The 21,192-nt window shown below is 38.9% G+C and overlaps 1 protein-coding gene across 4 annotated transcripts; it reads right to left on the bottom strand.

Annotated features, from left to right (window-relative positions):
• Positions 1-893: 893 nt before the first annotated feature.
• On the bottom strand, positions 894-20,971 carry mocs1 (molybdenum cofactor synthesis 1). 4 transcript variants are annotated; one of them, XM_057860325.1, is made up of 11 exons: positions 20,719-20,971; positions 18,225-18,333; positions 16,411-16,578; positions 12,646-12,810; positions 10,837-10,898; positions 8,139-8,250; positions 7,817-7,929; positions 7,607-7,717; positions 7,408-7,528; positions 7,271-7,336; positions 894-1,978 (listed from the first exon to the last, which is right to left on the bottom strand). In XM_057860325.1, exons 1-10 carry the CDS (start codon positions 20,905-20,907, stop codon positions 7,281-7,283), a joined length of 1,206 nt encoding a protein of 401 aa, XP_057716308.1. In that variant the 5' UTR covers positions 20,908-20,971; the 3' UTR covers positions 894-1,978; positions 7,271-7,280. The 4 variants fall into 4 exon arrangements, with proteins under 4 accessions (XP_057716308.1, XP_057716306.1, XP_057716304.1 ...); XM_057860323.1 differs by having other exon boundaries at positions 7,289-7,336; XM_057860321.1 differs by lacking the exon at positions 894-1,978 and adding an exon at positions 1,991-5,406 and having other exon boundaries at positions 7,289-7,336.
• Positions 20,972-21,192: the final 221 nt, after the last annotated feature.

The following is a 21,192-nucleotide window of genomic DNA, read 5'->3' as shown; positions in this document are numbered from 1 at the left end:
ATCATAATTCTTACACTTTGAAATGCTTGAAAACCATTTATAAATGATACTTTGGTGAAAAAAGTGAAAAAACTTGTCTTATATATATATATGTATCTTTTCTCCAATGTAAAATCTGAATAAATACATCGAACACGCACAAAAAAAAAAGGGGGGGGGGGCTACTTCGCGGTTTTCACTTATTGCGGCGGGTTCTGGTCCCCATTAATCGCGAGAAACGAGGGATCCTTGTATTTCTGAAAAGCTTTAAGAAGCGAGAGTCATTCCCACCACTCGTCAGCTAGAGTCCCAAACGAAAATAACGTGTCTCAGGCGGACGACGGGAGCAATGCGAGGCGCCCCACTTCATCCGAGAGCATGCCGCTTAATTTGACTCAACAGTGCGTTTCTCCGTTAATATAACCGCTAAATACACGAGTTTGACGCCAATTTAACGGGAGCTATTTTTTCACGGGAGATTTGGCTAGCTCTGGCAGTGTTCAACGCAAGCTGCAACGAATGGCAGTAACTTTATTATATCGCAAAATATGAAAACGATTGAAAGCATTACTCACCAAATTCAATCTGCTGGCAAATGCAGGGAAGTGTGTATGCTGCGCTCTGGTCTGCCCCACTCTGGATAAGGCCTGCTTTTTGTTTTCGCAGCTTTGCAACGCAACCAAAGGCTCTCTAAGCACTCCATGTACACGTAAAGATTGCGCGCGATTAGAATAATGGAACGCAGTTTGGGCCGATGATTGGTTCTCGTCAGCGAAGCATCTAGAAGGATTTGCTGACTGGATTTCTTAAGTGCTCAGTTTACGTACTAAGTTAATCACATGATGATAATAATAATAATTAAATAAAACCTCCCGACCCCCCCACCCCCCTCCCAAAAAGAATTTCTCCTCGGATCTATGCAATTCACGTAGGTCGCCCTTTTTGACTTCAAAACGGCGAATTTCGCCGAAAGGTGAGAGATTTTCATGCCTGATTAATATCTAATTTTAGACTTTAGGCTCAGACACAGTGAATAGGAATCTTGAGTGTCCTTATTAACTGAACAGTTTTAATGTGGGAGTTTGATATATTGTACTCCCATTGTGGTTGTTCATTATGTTTTTTTTATTTATTAACTCACCCATGCCACAACTGTACATTACCCAGGCCAAAGCAGGACTCTTCCTATGGTTAAAGCTGGACTGTCACATATAACATAGTACACATCTCATGAACAACGCTCTTTTTTATTTTAAGTGGGCCAAATCAATTATATTAAAAGTAAACTAATTAAAATTGCTGCTGTAATTTCATTCGTTTAATAAGCCATGTAAATTGCTATGATCCGAGGTTTTGAACAGAAGTGATACTGGTGTGTGGCTACAGTGTACACATCTGATGTTGCTCACCGTGGTCCAAAGTGTGCTCAGGGAGCTTGCATGTCTGCTCAGACACATGAAACATTAGAGGCAACATTGCTCTTGTTGAATTCCTATAGTTTTCATTTGGTCATAGACGGCAATGGCAACGGAGATGGAACTTGTGTGTTTGCAGCTGCAGCTGAACAAGTTTGAACAACAAATGTTGCTAATACAAATGTTGAAGCGTATGCGACACAGAAGACGTTAGCGAATGTTTGAAAACGGTGGTGTTGTTGTGCCGAACCGGAAAAAACGTTCTGAGGGGACCAATCACAGCCGATAGACGTTCACATCGCATTGACGTAACGCGTAGTCAGACTACGGCGTAGGGTCGTAAATCAGGTCTGCGTTAACGGCACAAGTCCACCATCACCGCAACTCAGAGGGATAAATCAGCCTTTACTAGGAACCTACAGAAAGCGTTCCAAACATTCCTGTCGTTGCTCCAGGTCTCCAGTGGGCGGTGCTGTTTAGGAGATCATTTACATCACTGGCTCCTTTAGCCGCCACCATGGATATTTCTGTTCAGGTGTTTGTCACCAGCCTTACGATGAGGCACCTTCACAATCTAATCAAATCTAAGGGAAAATATATCAATTCAGCCATTAAAGGTAGTTTGTAGGTTTTATAATATAGAATAGGTACACTTTTCAGGTTAACAAATTGTATGGAAATAGATGAAAGAATAGCTCCCGTTCAAGTGAAAACTTTATTAAGCCTAGCATTTTGTAGCTCCTACAAAGCTATAACAAAGATTCTGACATGTTACTCTTGTATCTGGTAGCAATACAAATTGAGAAAGGTAATTAGGTGGATGTAATGTATTTGGTTCCAATTGTATTATCAAACTTGTAGGATATACAGAGGACACTCATGATACAATCAACTCACGAGTTTTTCACAATACGAGCATCGTCATGAGAGCAAATAAGTTTTGTTAGGCAAATAATTTTTCACTAGACAGTGTTACCTCTACTTACGAACGTCTCTACATACAGAATTTTCAGGCAACGACACGCCTCAACGGGAAAATATTGCCTCTTGTTAACAAAATAAATTTCAGGATACGAAAGGCAAAAATACAGTATGAGCTGCTACTTGCAGCTCCCAGAGTTTACTGAACGTAACATACTTAGAGCTGCTCTGCCATTGGCTATTGCCTAGCATCTTAATGGCATCTAATTGGCTAAGACGGACCTCTACTGTATGTGTATATGTGTATCCTAGCGTCCTTTTCATTCGCCCCAATAGGACATAAGGTGTTCCGACAGCTTTATGTGAGTGTATTAACTTTTATTCTTTATTGTTGTTTTTTTTTTACATTATGCACAACTCTCATTTTATGTTCATTGTGCAGCACTAATTGTAACATGTATTTGTTACATGTTTTAAAACATTTGCATGCTTAATAAAAGACTTACAGTGGGGCAAATAAGTATTTAGTCAACCACCAATTGTGCAAGTTCTCCTACTTGAATAGAGAGGCCTGTAATTGACTAAATGGGTAAACCTCAACCATGAGAGACAGAATGTGAAAAAAACAGAAAATCACATTATTTGATTTTTAAAGATTTTATTTCCAAATTAGAGTGGAAAATAAGTAGTGGGTCACCTACAAACAAGCAAGATTTCCAGCTGTCAAAGGGGTCTAACTTCTTCTAATGAGGTCTAACGAGGCTCCACTCATTACCTCTATTCATGGCACCTGTTTTAACTCATTATCGGTATAAAAGACACCTGTCCACAACCTCAGTCAGTCACACTCCAAACTCCACTATGGCCAAGACCAAAGAGCTGTCGAAGGACACCAGAGACAAAATTGTCGACCTGCACCAGGTATGGAAGACTGAATCTGCAATAGGAAGATAACACATGGCTGGGTCTTTCAGTATGACAATGATTCCAAACACACAGCCAGGGTAACAAATGAGTGGCTTCGTAAGAAGCATTTCAAGGTCCTGGAGTTGCCTAGCCAGTCTCCACATCTCAACCCAAAGAAAATCTGTGGAGGGAGTTGAAAGTCCGTGCTGCCCAACGACAGCCCCAAAACACCACTGTTCTAGAGGAGATCTGCATGGAGGAATGGGCCAAAATACCAGCAACAGTGTGTGAAAAGCTTGTGAAGAGTTACAAACAACGTTTGCCTCCATTATTGCCAACAAAGGGTACATAACAAAGTATTGAGATGAACTTTTGGTATTGACCAAATACTTATTTTCCACCATGATTTGCAAATACATTGTTTAAAAATCAAACAATGTGATTTTCTGTTTTTTTAATCCACATTCTGTTGCTCATGGTTGAGGTTTACCATGTTGACAGTTACAGCCCTCTCTAATATTTTCAAGTGGGAGAACTTGCACAATTAGTGGTTGACTAAATACTTATTTGCCCCACTGTATGTCTGAATTTTGGGGGGCTTGGAACGGATTAGCATTTACATGGAAAACGCGTCCCTACTTACAGATTTTTCAGTTCACGAAACTACTTCCAGAACCAATTTATTTCGTAAGTATAGGTACCACTGTACAAGCGTATGTCCGAGTGCCTCAGCATCCCGCCAGGTGGCATGCAAGCTCTCTCTTGCTTTGTCTCCCCAAGTGTCTCAGCGTTCCGCTAGAGGGTATACAAGCATCTTGCGTCAACAGAATCCATCCATCTGCCCACCTCTTGCCTCATCCTAGTCCTCTCCAGTGAGTGCATGTTAGTGATCTTTGTAATGATTAAAAGCATTCAAGTTCTACAATCTGGTAAGTGCTTATGTATAGACAACATTGATTTTATGCTTTAAATACTTTTCAGGTTATTTAGCCTAAAAAATGATGCCTTGAATTATTATTTAGGGGTAACGAGTCATGAAAAGTTTGAAACGCACAGGAATTCGATTATTTCTTATGGAGAAAATGCATTCATGATGTAAGTACATTCACGTTATGAGCGTGGTTGTGGAACAGATTGTGCTCGTATCATGAGGGTCCACTGTATTTGTACTATAAAAAGGAGGAAGTCAATAAATTTTGGGGTAATGAGCTCAAAGATCACACAGTTCAGAAAAGCGCTGTCAGTATGGCGTGCAAGACATTGATTCAGGTCGAAGGTCGTAGAAAGTCCTTCTTCCCGCCAGTCTTACTCAGTAGTTTTATGTCAGTAATGATAATGTCATGGCTCACAGCCTTACACATGTCATAAACATTCAGAGCTGCTACGGAAACGGCAGTCAAAGCCTCCATCTCGACACCTGTCTTGCCGGTGGTGCGACAGGTCGCGGTGACAACCACAGCGTTGTTCTGCTCTTCCAAATGCAGGGTGACTGAGGCGTGGTCTAAAGGGAGCGGATGACAGAGCGGGAGGAGGGCCGAGGTATGTTTAGCCCCCATGATACCGGCCAGCTGAGCCACGGCCATGGCGTCGCCCTTAGCAAGCTGGTTTTTCCGCAGCAGCCCAAAGGCAACGGGGCCCAAAAGGACAGTTGCACGGGCCGTGGCTATTCGACGCGTTGGGGCTTTACCGCCAACATCCACCATGCGTGCTCGGCCTTGGGCGTCTGTGTGCGTCAGCTGGGCTTCTGGGGTACCGTCCAGGTGAGAGTTGCTTGTCTCACTTGCAGACTGTGAGATGTGGGGTTCTTGGATAGAGGTGTTTTTGTGATATTGTCTGATACTGTATTGGGTACTTTTTACTGTGATTTTTATTTGTAAGTGTCTGGTTAAGCAGCTAAGATTATCAGTGTTAGTGTGATACCAAGGTACAGTGTGACAAAATTTTATGTCAGACAAGTGCTGCAGTGTTTTGATCCTTCCATCAAGATATGAGAAACCACTCATTATTTTTGCTGAGCAGCAGCCCGCAAGTGCTGAAGCAGTTGTGTCTAGAAGGCACATAAGGCTTACTCTATTAGGGACTTCTTCTCCGCCTGACTGGCACTTAAGAGCTTCTTTAACACCCTTAGTGACAAAGTGGAAACCCTCCAGGATGTCGTTTGATGAAGGTGCTTGGCTGTCTGGAACTTCAGAAGCAAGAGATTGTCGTTCAAGAACAAGAATCTACAATTTCATGGCACATCTGAAAAACATCTCAGTGGGCTCTTAAACATTACATTACGAAGACTGAGGGCGCTTTCACACTAGCACTGTTTGGTCTGTTTTAAATGGACAAGAGTTCTTTTTCTCAGATTGTCCACTTCGTTTTGTAAATGTGGACGTGCATTCGAACTCTAGTTTGGACCAAACAAACGAACTGTGGTCCGCTCAAAAATCATGGGTCTCGGTCCACTTTAAGCGCACCCTGCTTCGCATGTGAATGCAAGCGGACCAGGGCGCGCTTAATCTGCATCACGTGCAGCTGCTGTGACGCTTCCTCTTCTAAATTTGTCCAATCGATGAGTGAGCCTTTCGTCCACGTGATGCGATTCAGAAAGTTCGGTTGGCACTGTGTGAATACTGAACCTTTTCATCAAGTTATTTGCAAGTGTTGTTGCGAGGTAGCTCTTCAACCGGACCCAGGTCCTCATGGTCTAATGTGAAAGTGCCCTGCCAACCCTCTCACTTCAAATCTATAGGAAGTCCAGCGAGTTAACAACGAAAATGTTAAAATATCCCCCATTACTATCAAGAGTAGTGCAAAATCAAATTTACCCCATGGCAAGAAATTTCTGGTGACCTGTCATCATGCAAACACAATTAATAGCCATGTGTCCATACTTTTGCAATTAAATACTGTCTCCAGATCAGTGTTTTTTGTCAACAATGCCGATAACAAAAATATTTCGTCGACGAACAATTTTTTCATGATGATGACGTGACGATAAGCTAAAAACGTGGCTTGGGAGACTAGAACATAACGAGACGAATAACAGTTTTCGTCTGACGAGACGACTTCGAGACGAAAATTAGACATTGTTTCTGTCATATGTTCACAACGTGTGACATTTACAATATAATGTACATGTAGTGCATCAGCTTGCATCGTGGCAGTTTTTGGGTCATGTCACTCATGTGAGATGTGCTGCGACTCTCCCTGCTCACCGGAGTTTAGGATGTGTCTCAAGCTAGGCTGCGCTCCATCTTGCTTGTCTGGAAACACGCTAAGATGTGTTTTCTTATCTTGGTAAGAAATAATATACAATGTTGCTCTGGCCTTTAAAGGTCTGTGCTCAGTGATCATCAGACGCTAAATGTAAATCCTAGCGTTAGCATAGCATTCACGTTAGCATTAGCTTCAGAATGGCAAGTGTACTCTTAAAACACTAGCCAGCCTAAAGCAGAGCCAATTGGCTTTTCTGGTCAGTAAGTCTGGAGGATGTTAAACACTCGGACAACTTTTTTTTAAAACATACAATTCATGGCATCCAACTAGGTATAATTGATTTAAAATAATGTACTGTTTTCCTGATGAGTGTGTATGATCATCACAAAGTTGTCCTTGTAGATGCTACAATATGTGCTCTACAATATCTGTATGTTTATTTGAAATTATTGGAAAACTTTATTTTTGGACTAAAACTTTAAATTTTACAAAAACATTTTGAGTAACTGTCAACTAAAACTAGACTAAATTTGTATGAGATTTCGTCGACTAAAAGTAGACGAAGACGAAAACATTTTGAAATGACTTAAATATGACTAAGACTAATAAGTATTTTCGTCCAAAAGACTAAGACAAAAATTAAAAGGGCTGCCAAAAACAACACTTCTCACAACACTTACGTATTGATAATTTTGACAACTCTATCTAAAATATAATATCTGACCCAAATCTTGTAATGGATCTCATTGCATAGCCGGTCATTGATTGAAATGTGCTTCAACAGATTGGAAGGTGAGATACCAATGATTTGCTTACAACAGACTAGTGTATGAGTTTGTACGTACAGCTGGAGTGTCACCCACCGATGAGGATCATAGGTCTGTTCTTCATTTGAGAGATGTTGAACATGCCTGAAAAGCAGTCACTCCGTTAATGCCGTACATTAGTAGTAGTTAACAGTTGTTCAAATACACAATCTCACCTGCGTGTTGCTTCTTCTTCCTGCCCACTGCAGCGCCGATTATTTGCAACAATTCTTCATCTGATGCACCGGAACGTAACATGTCTCGTAAGGATACTTCAGAGTTGCCGAATAAACACACCTGAAGGACCGTGGGAGGACAACTGATACTATGGCGGACATACACAAACAAACCTGTATGCGCACACACAGTTTTTACCTTGAGGTTGCCGTCTGCAGTGATGCGTAAGCGGTTACATGAGCCGCAGAAATGCTCAGACATGGAGGTGATGAAGCCCACCTGCCCTTTGAAGCCTGGCACTTTGAATGTCTGTTAGAACATGCAGACAAGGAGATTATTTTTCCTTCTACGTTTTCTCTCTCTTCAATAGTAAATGCACCGGCTGAAAGTTAAATCATGAAGACAAACCTTGGCTGTGTCCGACTTTCCAGTTTGAAGCATTTCCAGGTCAGGCCACTGCTGTTTAATGTGATCCAACATCTCCTGGTAGCTCACCATCTTCTTGAAGTTCCATTTGTTGCCTGAACAGACAAGAACACAAACACAGCTGGTTAATGTGGGAATGGCACTGCCAAATCATCAACAGTACCAAACACCCTTAGGCAATTTAATTCTGAAAACAGTATGCTCTACTTAATTTTGAACTTTGTTCACACTTTTTTAAATACAGTCCAGCCTTGTTTGAGAAATTCAGTCAATCAACATTATCTTGTTCAATGTGCAGACTAACCATCAAATGGCATGTATTCGATGAAGCGCACTTCCAGAGGCTTCTTCTCTGTCAGAGCTACGAAATCAAGCAGTTCGTCTTCGTTGAGGCCTCGCATGACCACACAGTTGACCTACAGCAGAGTAATCAATAGACAAGAGTTAGTAAACATGCCAATCCAAGGTTTTGGGGGTCACAAATGTGGGGGTTCAAAGTCTAAAATGCATAGAAAAAAGATGAAAGCAGTACACTATCAGGACACAACATGTTAATTGTTAGCTCTAACAGCCAACAGACATTAATTTCACAATATGTTTAAAACTGTGTACTAAAAGTTAACTAATCCATCAATTTTCTTAAATTTTGAGGAATCGGTCATTGGTCGATCAATAAAATAACCGATTTTGTCCACCAATCACGTCTCGAGCCAGTTAGATACATTAGCACGCTACTGTATGGTCACGGAAATTTGGTAATTATGAGCATCTAAGTGCACTGGGTTGGGTATTCATAGTCATAGTTTCTCGACCCCAACTTATATCTGCCGCTATTTGCTACGTTACGTTACGTTACGTTACGTTACGTTACGTAGAATTGAAATGTGTATTGGCTCTGTGTGGTAATTGTTTTGCGGCTGCTATATGGCCTCATTACTTTGTCTCTCCTTTGTTAGTGAATCCTATCAGACATGTTTAGAAAGCTCACATGTGACTCACATTCAAACTGTTCCAGCATTAAAAGGTATTATGACTTACAGACCTGATATAATTGACTTGTTGTACTTTTATTAATTAATTAATTAATATAACTATTTCCTTCAACCTTGTGATTTTCTTTTTGTAAAGCAAAAATACTGCTGCATCATAAGTTTTGGTGAGAGGAATTAGAATTTAGTAGTTTGGAAAGAAAATGTTTTAACTTAATTATATTTTAGGAGAACTGCTTTATGTGCAGTCTGGATTCAAAGGTGATATTCAGTGTTTTACAAGAAAACAAGATCAACTGGAATCTTTCTTCACCTTCACAAAATCAAATAATATACGCGGAGATTAAGGGGGGGGCCCCGGTGGCCAAAAAGTGTCATAGCATGTAACTGACTTTCCTATATATGAATTGAAAATTAGGAAATTAGGACTTTGCTGGTAAAATGTTGTCTATAAACTTTGTAAAGCAATAAAACAAACAACAAAAATGAATGAAATGATTTTTTTTTTTTTTTTAATGGGTCAAATTATTTTTCGAACAGATCATCTGACTAGCACCTTAGACGGTCATTTGGTTTGCTTAGCCAAAACCACTTGAGAACAGAAGACGCAAGATCAACATACGTAATTTTTTTCAAACCTAAGCTTTTAAAGGCGACAACAACTACTGAGCAAGAACCAAGGATTGACGATGTAGACCATGAACACGCCGGAGAACACCGCTAAAATAATTTAATTTGCCTAATTATAGATGTTCATTGTACAACAAGTGCCACCACCGGACATATCACATTCTTCTTCTCCACTTGTTAAGACAGAAAAACGCATGCGCTCACACACACACACACAGCTGGGATGCCTGTATTTACGAGCATGGGTTAAGCTACTAACCGAGCATTTATTGTGTAAGTTTATTTTATTGCTGACACTGCATTTTGGGGTCATCAACATGTTTTGCCCCCCGCCACAAAAGTCAAACTCCGCCTATGATTTTGCCAATTCATCAGCATGGCCAAACATTGTTTACTAGCCTGTGTGACGTCACCATAGGGAGACGATGTGCACACACACCAGCACATACAACTCTGTCCACTGATAACTAATGGATCAGGTGGATGAATTGAACCTTTCCATTTTGCATTTTTGGTTCGGTCAGTTACGTACCGTTTTGTTTTTGTTTTATGAATTTTTCCTCATAAAATGCATTATTAGCGCTAGCTAATGTGCCGTTGAAAAGACATTCTTAATGGATTGTTTCCTTTTTTTTTTTTATTTATTTATTTATTTTTAACTTCTTTTACTTAATTCATTTTTTAAATTGATCACGTTAAAATATTTGACGCAATTAACACACGTGCTCCGCTCAAACAGATTAAAATGACAGCACAGTGCAATTTCCAAGTGTCCATATGCAATGTTTTTTGAGTTTTGTCGCCCTCTGCTGGCACTTGGGTGCGACTGATTTTATGGGTTTAAGCACCCATGAGCATTGTGTAATTAATGACATCAACAATGGCGGGCTACTAGTTTATTTTTTGATTGAAAATTTTACTAATTTTATTAAAACGAAAACATTAAGAGGGATTTTAATATAAAATTTCTCTAACTTGTACTAACATTTATCTTTTAAGAACTACAAGTCTTTCTATCCATGGATCGCTTTAACAGAATGTTAATAATGTTAATGCCATCTTGTTGATTGTTGTTGTTGATTTTATAACAAATACAGTACTTATGTACCGTATGTTGAATGTATATACTGTATCCATCTTGTGTCTTATCTTTCCATTCCAACAATAATTTACATAAAAATATGGCATATTTTATAGATGGTTTGAATTGCGATTAATTACGATTAATTAATTTTTAAGCTATAATTAACTCGATTAAAAATTTTAATCGTTTGACAGCCCTACTTTTTTTTACGTTCTCTTTCCTCTCTGTCCCGTCTCAAACCTTGTTCTTTACGACTGCATTTAAAAGAAAATGGAAGAAAAACAAAGACAGAAAAATACCTTGACTGGATTGTATCCCATTTCAATAGCCTTATCAATGCCTTCCATAACCTTGTGGAACCCTGTAAAAAAAGAGCATGAAAGCTTATATAGGGCTCACTATATTTGGTGAGACATTATTTCTATTTTGGCTTCCATGAGTCATATGTACTAACTCAGTCTGTTAACTTTTCTTTCGATTAAAAAAAAAAAAAAAAAACAGCAGAATGGCTCAGACAGTTGCTTTTTTTTCTACGAGCCGGAACTTATTTTTTCATCTCACTTGGTCCATCTGTGCAATCGCTTCACACGCCCACGACAGAGCTGAGCCTGCTGTCACTTTGCTGCCTCAATGCAAGACGTACCCACATCAGCCAGACACAGTCCAGATTTGAACTGTCAGCCAAAAGTATTAAAAGATGTAGGACGGCGTCACGGTGCAGGGTAGCCCATCGAATCTTTTTCTCGTGCAACATTCCTACATTTGACCTTAAAAGTTCAAATAAAACATAACTTTTTGAGTCTAAAAAGTCACTGTGGGAGGAGGGCCTATATATCTATATAAGACTCAGTCTTATCCAGTGCAAACTTGTATACTAACATTCGTCCGGCTAGAATTTATTTATAACACATCTGCTACTTGTAATAGGTGTTGACCGTCTCCTGCAAATCCTACATAAACATTAAACAAACAATTTTCATACATTTTCAGGAGTGGTTGGAGAGAGGATAATACCCCAAAATTAATTACTGGTCAAATTTAACCCCTTCAAACCTGAGCATGCAGCTCTAAGACATGACGCGTTCGTGTCTCTAAATCAATAAATACACTGAATTTAGTTATTATTGCCACTTCTGGAAGATTACTGGGTGAACTTTACTCATCGAAATCATATCATGAGGTTTAGCACGCCCTCTTTGCTATTTTTGGCTCTTTGAAAATGGCTGAGACAAAACAAAACTTCAAAAAGGCAAACGTAAGTGATCATTTTTCATCAAAAACAACATTAACATTAAAAATAACCAATAAAAGCATTAAATATCCCCGACAATTTTGCACTTTGTTCCGGTAAATGAGAAGAGTAAAAATCAGCGAAGATTTTTTTTCTTTTTTTCCCAGGAGAAAAAAATGAGTGTCTGAAGGGGTTAATCAATTTTATATAACCTGATGGTACCACTGATGGACTGACTGCTTGTAAGTGTGTGCTTGTTTTGTAAATTCCTTCATGTGGTTGCGGCCTTTTTTGTCACTAGCATAAATTCAAAACTGTTCACTGTTCAAAACTGTGTTTTGGTGTTTTTTTTTATGTCTAAAAAATTGACACACTTTGTATTTTCTATTGCTTTCATTGTTAAAGGTGTTGCACCCATACCATTTTTTGTCTCCTTATTCCGACACCCATCTGCGTGGTATCCACTACACCGATTCCATATTTTTTGTAATACTAAATTACTACACACTCATTTGACTGTTAAGTAATTGCTATCATGGCCAGACACTGCTCTCATTGTCTGCCATTGACAGGACTAGACACCAAATTCACTTGCAGTGGGGGACTGGCAGCGATGGGACATCTATCATTATCATGAGAAGGGCAACAAGTGGTCCTATTTTTACGGCAGCGAGTGGAACTGAGGGCCATCTTGGGTAGAACAACCAGCAGTTGGAAAATAGAAAATAGATTCCGAAAATTGCATATTGCGCAGTATCGACACGTTACTCTCAGATACCGATTACATCATTTCAGTGTTGTATTGGTATTGGTGCAACACTAATTGTTAACACCCAACAAACAAATGTTTTATGTATTACAAAAAAAGAAGTCATACCTTTTCGCCTCACAATGAACTCAAATTTAGCAGGGACTAGTGAGTCCAAACTAATGTTGATCAGGTCGAGGCCCGCATCTTTCAGCAGGGGCAGTAGTCTGGCCAGGTTTATGCCATTTGTTGTCACCGCAATAGTCTTCAGACCCTCCAACTTCCTCAATTCAGCTGCAGAGATGAAAAAGTTTGAAAAAATGATCTCGAAGATAAAAAAAAAAAAAGACGAAGAGCTGCTTAACCTTTGCACATACAAAGAGGCCAGTATTCACATTGACCCGACAAAAGAGTATTACAGCATGGACAATCTTAGCAGTTCCTAACATTATGAGTGAGACTAAAACTGATTGGCAAAACATTTTTTTCTCTAACCTATTGTAATAGACACTCATGATTATCAATGAACAATTGTTCAAAGTAATGTTTTCACAAGTGAACACGATGTTATCACCCTTGTTGAAGCAACACTACTATGAATTAATCAATCTACTAAGCATATCCTTGAATAAAATTCTAAATAAATAAATATATATATTTTTTAAATTTAGGGGGGAAAAAAAATAAAAAATAAAAAAAAAGAAGCTTCATCATCCCATTACTATTACTGGACAGCATATCATAATACTGGACAACCATAAAGAGCAAGAAGAAGAAGTGCACCTTGTGCCCTACTTCACAATTGAGGGGCCGTTTACATGGTGACTCTCCGAGAATACGAAAAATGTCAAATTTGCATTTGCATTTGCGTCTCCATTTGAACGATGTCGCGATTCCGCATGAAAACAATGTAGTATTCATGCCAGGCCCTAGGGGGCAGTGCAGATTTACTGGGCGACAGAGAATGATGCACTTTGACCCCACCAAGCTCCCTCAGCCCGGAAAAAAAATATGCTCGCCCACTCGAAGCAATGTCATTTTTCTTTGGCTCAAAAAGGCACAAAAATTGAAACGTTTAACATATTAAATTTAAAAATATTATTAAAACGGTAAATTAAAGCCGACATTCCGCCATATTTGCTGTTTTTAATGTTTGGTAGCACCGCTGCGCATGCCCAATGTGACGTGTACGAGTGCTGACGTTAACGACGCGGTCTCGCGCTGCAGGAGCCTTTGATATGCATGCCGAGGAAGCCCCTCTCAACCCCCCGCAATCGGATTCCTCCACTTTGGAGGCAGGATTCAGAATTTTTCGTCTTCGCCGACACCATATGCATGCGAGGCGAGTCCGCAACTCAGTCATTGCGTCTTTGTGTCGCAGAGTCGCCATGTAAACTGCCCCTGAGTCAGTGACGTACACGGCACTCCATAAAATGCATGGATGCCCTAAGAGGTCTACTGATAAGGGATTATTTTATACGCCAAAGATGATTATAAAGTTGTTTTTTTTGTTTTTTTTTTGCTGATTGCTGATGTCTATAACCGATTTTATAAGCTAATATTTAAGGCGGATATAAAGCACGTTGATTATCAAAGGCAAGGGAACCACAAGTAGAAATGTATGTAGCAGAAAACACGGACAAGGCTGAAAAAGCAATTTCTGCTCTTGCACCCCTCTTTAAAATAAACTGCTGTATTTTGTTTTAAGCCAAAAGAACTGCTTTGTTTGATAGAACAATATGTCTATATGCTGCCATAGCAGTTTCATGGCGCATTAAGCCCCCGAACTATTTTTAATTTGTCCGTTTTACCCTGGAGACCCCTGTTTATAGACACCGCGCAATTGCTTTTGTTTCAACCCAACCATAAAAAGAAGGTAAGTATTTATATTTAGTATTCCAAATGTCTATCATTTTTATCTTAGAATCATTAATTGATGTCTAATATTTAGTTTAAAAAAATAAAATAAAAAAAAAACTTTATAAAATTATTCACTCGAACATTTTAAACGTTTAAATAAATTACATCAAAATGAAAAAAATAGTGTGTGAAAGTAGGTCATGGATATCTACTACATAACTTTTGCTTAGTTGTATTTTTTTGTTACTGTCCCTTTTTCCCCGATATTTTAGATGATAAATAATTGATCCAAACGAAGAAAAATTGGAAAAGAAAAAAAAAAAAAAACGTTTAAAAGGGTAAATATTTGAAAATCCCGACCACTCCTTGATGTCTGCAATTTCTGCATTGCGACCTTTGTTATATTACCGTGTTTCACCCATAAAATCCACCAAAAGTCCGGCTGTGGCCATTCACAGCGGTGTCTTGATACTCGGTGAGACGTGCTACACAAAGTTTTTGGATACGCGATAACATCTCGTTAAAGTCATGGTATCTTTAATTATGCTCTCTCATGGTCTCACCTCGGGTTAGGGTTTTGGGGTTTCATTTTTTTTTTTTTTCAAATGCCCTCCAGTTCAAATTGGTCTTCAAATTGAGATTTTAAGCTTTCCAATGATGTATCACACAGGCATATCGGACAAATTTGAAATTTGGCCAAATTGGCAGTCTCAGGGCTGAACTTCAAGGCACTTGAGTGTTTTCCGCCATATATTCAAAGGTATTTTTTTCTTCTTCTCCTAGACTGCAAATGTATAATGTCTTACTCAGATTATTTTTCATAAATCTAGAAAAACAATTTTTGGAGTGACTGAGTGAGTAAAGACTAGTTAACAGATTAATGCGTCAGATTATTCCACTTACTTTAGGTAAATATGACTACCGGTATTTGTCCCTATTAAACCCATACATCTAATAGTTGGTAATTTTTCACCTAAATCAAGAAAAAAAAACTCTTTCAAATAATGTTTTGAACAATATCTATTCTTGAATTAAGAACATTTCCGAGAAGCAAACTTCTTTTAAGATTAAATATACTAATTTATTGCTTAAAATAAGCCTGTTAATCTTATTTTCAGATAGTTTTTTTTCCTGTTTCAAGAAATCTCAGTAAAAGGTACTTGAAGCTCTGGCAGATACTTCTTTCTTTTAGAATTACACTGAAAACAAGGGAATTTAACTAGTTTTAAGGAGGTGTGTTTTTGCAGTGTACTTCCTTTTGTCACACTGATTACACTGTATCAGCTATTTAAGAAAGATCCTCACTCATACACTGAACATAAGTTCCTATCATATTGGCAAGCCCATAACAGATCTTAAAAAAAAAATTTTTTTTTTAAATGTTTAAGTCAATTTATCCGCCGGGTATATCGGCTGGCTGATATATTGGTCGACCTTTAGATGTCTAATGATCCTGCTACCTCGTTAAGCCCAGTAACATTTTTCACCAGTCACGACTAGGGCTGTCAAAAGTATCGAAAAGTATCAAGGTATCAACACTGATATTTTGTGTGATATACGGATATGATATTCGATTGCAGCTATATATATTCGAGCACAGATCAGCACAGATCAGCAGAAATTTGTTGACAACATCAATTTTGAGTTTGCACTACTCTTGATAGTAATGGAGTATACTGTATTTTTGCATTTTCTTTCTTAACTTATAACTGCCATTGACAGTGCTAGTTCATTTGCTAACAAACCTCCCACTTCAGATGGATTGAATGTCTACAAGTTAAAAACTCATATAAAGAGTTTTAATTTAGTTTTTAAAAGCCACATGCTTGTATCGTGACAACAGTAGTCATAATCCTGTTATCCTTGCGACATCCACACTAACTCACTAATTTGTGCTGTAAAACATTAGACAAGGTACACGTGTCGTGACCAATTAGTTTTGCTTGCTGCATATTTCGACAAGGAAAGAATTGTTGGGTCCATCTTAAAAGTCACAAGGGAAAGTGACGCTGATTGCTTCAAGTTACGTGTTACCGATGATGTCCAGCACATCAGGTCTGATGAGCGGCTCTCCTCCAGTGAGACGAATCTTCTCTACGCCCTCTTTGACAAAGAGGCGGGCTAGGGTCAGTATTTCAGTCGTACCCAGAAGCTGGCCTCTTGGTGTAAGCTTGACGCCCTCCTCTGGCATGCAGTACTGGCCTGAAGATGACCAGGACAAAAAAAGAACGAAACTGAGTTGTCTATTGAAAACCTAAACTGCACAATTCAGTACTCCATATATTCAATCGGCTGAATCGTTATATTTTTATTTTTACAGTTGTTATTTTTATCAGGATTGCGGGCACTTTTCACTCTCACAATTGTATACAGTACCACAAATATAATTGTTTACGTATGGGTAAATGTGCTTATTCAAACATTTATAAACTGTGACGAACTACTACAATTTAAATTCTAGACGGTTACCAGTGTTGTCACTACTGTAATCTGATTACTTTCTTTCAGTAACAAGTAATCAATCGTGTTCTTTTTACCAAAGCAGTAATCTGTTTAAAGTTAGTTTCCTTAGTGTCTGTGCCTTACTATTTTGTTATTGCCTCATGTTGTATGTAGAATGAAGAATATTGTAGTCATGTGCGAAGACCATTTTGAATACAAAATGTAAGAAAGGTTCGCACTTCGTGTTCTTTTCCATGGTAACCTCTCACAGTTACCTTCTGTTTTGGTCTTGAGTCACACATGCTAAATGTTTTGGGACTGAAAAAGGCGTGTGCCAGCATGGGTGCACATTCGAGCAGAGTGTAGCTACCTGTTGAGATGTGGGAGGGAATGTTGATCTGTGTGCCTCCATGAATGAACGTGAGTATTATTCCTTCATTCTGGAGGGTTCCAGCGATAGGTTGAAGCTGCTTAATACATGGCCGTTTCGTAGCTTTGCCTTTGCAACGGCGGGTAGTCATCGCTCCAAGTCAGCAAGCATTGTGCACATCATATTCGTGTTGCACATTTATGCCATGAGGTCATGTGTTCGTTTAGCATCTTTGGGATGTGTTGTAAATCCAGTTGATTGACCGCGTGTGTATACGGCGTACTTCCGGGTTGTGTGCGCGCATCCTCGCCCGACCCCACCTTTGTGTTTATTGCACTGTGCAATTCATTTGTGTGTTATTGATGATTGTCCAGTTTATTTGCATTGTTTTACATTAGCTATGATATGTTGTTAATCCTAACCTCTAAACCGTAACCCGAAATTCATAATTTTTGACATTAGGCTTAATCTTCAAGTTAGTTTAAAGAAATTCCATGCAGTTTGTCAGGTATTTGTTAGTTTCAGGGCTCCGAAGTGGCCTACCTAGCACGGGTCAATGGTGGTTGAAATCAACTCCATCGACTAATTAAACCGCCGCTAACTCGAAGATTAAGCCTTATGTGAAAAATTTAGATTTTTCCTTTTAAATTCAATTATCGGAAAGTCAATACCAAGCAATGACATATTTCTGCTGTCATTCTTATGTTGAGGCGGCAAAGGGAGAAAAATTGGTAAAAAGTAACTAATAAACTACTTTTAAAGTAACTAAGTTACTTTGATAATAAAGTAATCAGTAAAGTGACTAGATTTTTTTTTTTAAGGCATAATCAGTAACTAAATTACCTTTTCAAGTAATATGTGACAACACTGAAGGTGACTAATATTCAAAAGATAGGTAGTGTTTAACTGCTTTACACTTCAGCTGCACGCTCGTCGGCACTTATCTCAGCAACACTGTCACTCAGTAACTCGAAAGAGTCATGAGTCTAAATATCCTAAAGATGCCAACTTCAACAGACATAGCAGGCAGACTTACAGCGCAGGTTGCATTTCTCAGTCAAGGAGATGCGTAAGTAATTGTGTCTCCGGCCAAAGTTGTCCGTCAAGAACGACGAAAAGGGAATGTTGTGGTCTCTTAGCTCCTCCTGAAGAAAAGTCAGATGAGTGATTCCTCGTGACTACAGTGATTATAAATGACTTTTCTATGGTCAAACCACCTTGAAATGTATTTTTCCACTTGAGAGGCAGTTTGTGAATACAATTAGGACTGTATTACAATTAAAGTATTTCATTGCTGTTTAAATGATTTCATCTATACAACAAAAGACATCAAACAAACCACTGCTAAAACTGAAAATGTTTTTTGCATTTATGACAGGTGGCTGAACTAAAATGCTGGCTAATCATTTAGAAGTGGTGAAGGATTCCCGAGTGAGTCACATTGCAGTAGTGCATGGTTTCATGTAATAATGATGACCTTTGCCTGTGAAATTGTGTACGGCTGTTCTTTGAACAAAAAAAAAGGCTAACACAAGACTTAGCGTTTGGTCACACATGCTGAACTTATTGCGAGGAATTCACCCTCACCGTGACATCTGATTGTCCCTTAGAATTGCCCACTCCCGGCACACAAACAAAAAGTTCCAAAACCAAAATATCCATTGTGAATAGAATTGTAATTAGTTAAACCAGGGATGGCTCAACACCATGTCAACGTATCTTGAGAGTGTTTAAATATTAAGTGAGTATTTGTTTCCCGCTCCACCAAATCAATTGAAAGTTGAAACACTTAACTTGTCCAGGATGACAGTAAAAGCAACGTTCGCTTCATGCTAAAAGCTTACTGACTCCAAAATATTCTATGCACGTTCAAGAAGACAAGATAAAACCAAAGGAGCTAGAAGAACAGCATCCTGCTCTGAGTCACTAGTTGTAAATGAGCTGCTGATTCAGGATGTACACATTCTAGCTATCTAGTCTTTTTTTTTTTTGGGGGGGGGGGGGGGGGGGGGCATTTCATCTCAGTGTAAATTAGTGTAGCCATATCCAAAACACCAAAAATTAGGACAGTTTGTAGCATTTAATGAGGAAAGAATCATCCAAACATCGAACTCCAACATACTTCCTACAATTTTCTGATGGAGTTGTCAAAAGTATCGACGCGTAACAAAGTATACATACTGAAATGTTGAATCCGGATACTTTATTTCATTGCAAAAGTGTTGATACTACGCTATTCATTCATTCATTTTCAGGGTACACCCTGAATCGGTTGCCAACCAATCGCAGGGCACAACAAGACAAACAACCATTCGCATACACACTCATACCTAGGACAATTTAGAGTGTTCGATCAGCCTACCATGCATGTTTTTGGGATGTGGGGGGGGGGGGGGGGGGGGGCGGAGTACTCGGAGAAAACCCACGCAGGCATGTTTGTTTTTGCACAAACACAGGTCACTGGGTAAATTTGATTATGTACTAGTCTTGACAGTAAAGGAGTATATATTTGCATTATCCTTTTCAACTCATTGGCTGCCACTGACTGTGCTATACGTCCAATCCATTTGAAGTGGAAGGATGGCAGCAAATCAACATTGCCATGGTCCGATGTCAAATGGTTTGGTAGTCTCCTAGTCATAAACTAATTTAAAGAGTTTTAATTATCATCGTCAATGGCACTAGAAGAGTAAAAAATAACATTTTAATTTATGTAGTAGGTTTTTTTGTTTGTTTGTTTGTTTTTTAATGTAGTATCAAAAATGGTGTTCAAGTACTTTTTGTGAGTTGATATTGAGTTGAAAATCTTAGTATCGTGACAACAGCAGTTCTTTATAGAACATTTATGCAGTTTATGATCTAGAAATAATCTCCTCCATTGATGTTCGGCAAGTTTCACAACCTTTATGAACTTTGATTTATACAAACAGGCTACAGCAAGACAGTAAGGAAAAAACACCATGTAAGCGGGCATATAAAATGTGAAAATGTTTAAAACACAACACTACACTACACGGATGTGAGGTAAGGTTTTTTTTTTCTCTGTGTGTTTGTTGAGTAAAAAGATATTTCACAATATTTACAATTATTTAAAAAACTACAACTAACGTAGTAAGCAGCGAACCGACATTGCCTATTTGTAGCAAGCACTCACGAACACACTGGAGTGTGTTGCGTTCAGGTGAAATTAAAAAATAGAGGACAAATAAGGGTCCTGCTTGGGGCTTTGCAGGATGAGAGACATATCTAAAGGAAGGTCTGTCCTACATTAGGCAGTAAGTATGGCCACTTTTAATGTCAATATGTCATATTGCTTGACGAACATCTGGGTAGTGTTTATTTTTAAGGTAAGATTTCTGTAAAACGAATATATAAGAGCCGATTCAAAGTTAAAAATTAGCCCACATACACCTGGTGCTACCGCTGAAGTTGCCCCCAAGGCAACAAACACCCCGTTTAATTTACTCTAGAATTATAACAGTGATGATTAAACAACATACTAATTATGAAAACAAACATTAAATATTTACCTGTTTTGTCAAGGTTTTCCCAGATTCGGGGAATGCTAAAGTGGAATCCCCAAGTGCAAAATCGTTCTTGTGAGTCGCACTAGGGAAACTTCTCCGACTGGCTCCTCTTACGCACTGAATCAAGACTTTTCTGACACGTCGCACACTCTCGTGTATGTCATGGAAGCCACAGCTCAGGTTGGAAGCCATGGTTCTGTTGATCTTCTGCAGTTTCCATGTGTTGACAGAACTCGAGTGTACTGAGGTAGGAGAGCAAAAGGGCGGAGTGGTCGTAGCCAATAGTGGAACACAACGTCATATTATGGTGCACCCTGGGAAATGAAGTTCACAAATCACTGACGGCATGCTGACAAATGCTTCTAAATGAGGCACTAGCAAACAGCAGAATGACACAAAAAATGTGTGTCGTTTTAAATCGGAGGACATTTTGCGTCTTGCACTTCAAATTTGAATGAAAGATTGAAAGATTTTCGG

This window comes from Corythoichthys intestinalis, chromosome 15, assembly GCF_030265065.1.
Source record: "Corythoichthys intestinalis isolate RoL2023-P3 chromosome 15, ASM3026506v1, whole genome shotgun sequence".
In the NCBI taxonomy this organism is placed as follows: Eukaryota; Metazoa; Chordata; class Actinopteri; order Syngnathiformes; family Syngnathidae; genus Corythoichthys; species Corythoichthys intestinalis.
The sequence above is the reverse complement of the archived record's forward strand: the minus strand, read 5'-3'. Positions and strand labels throughout refer to the sequence as shown.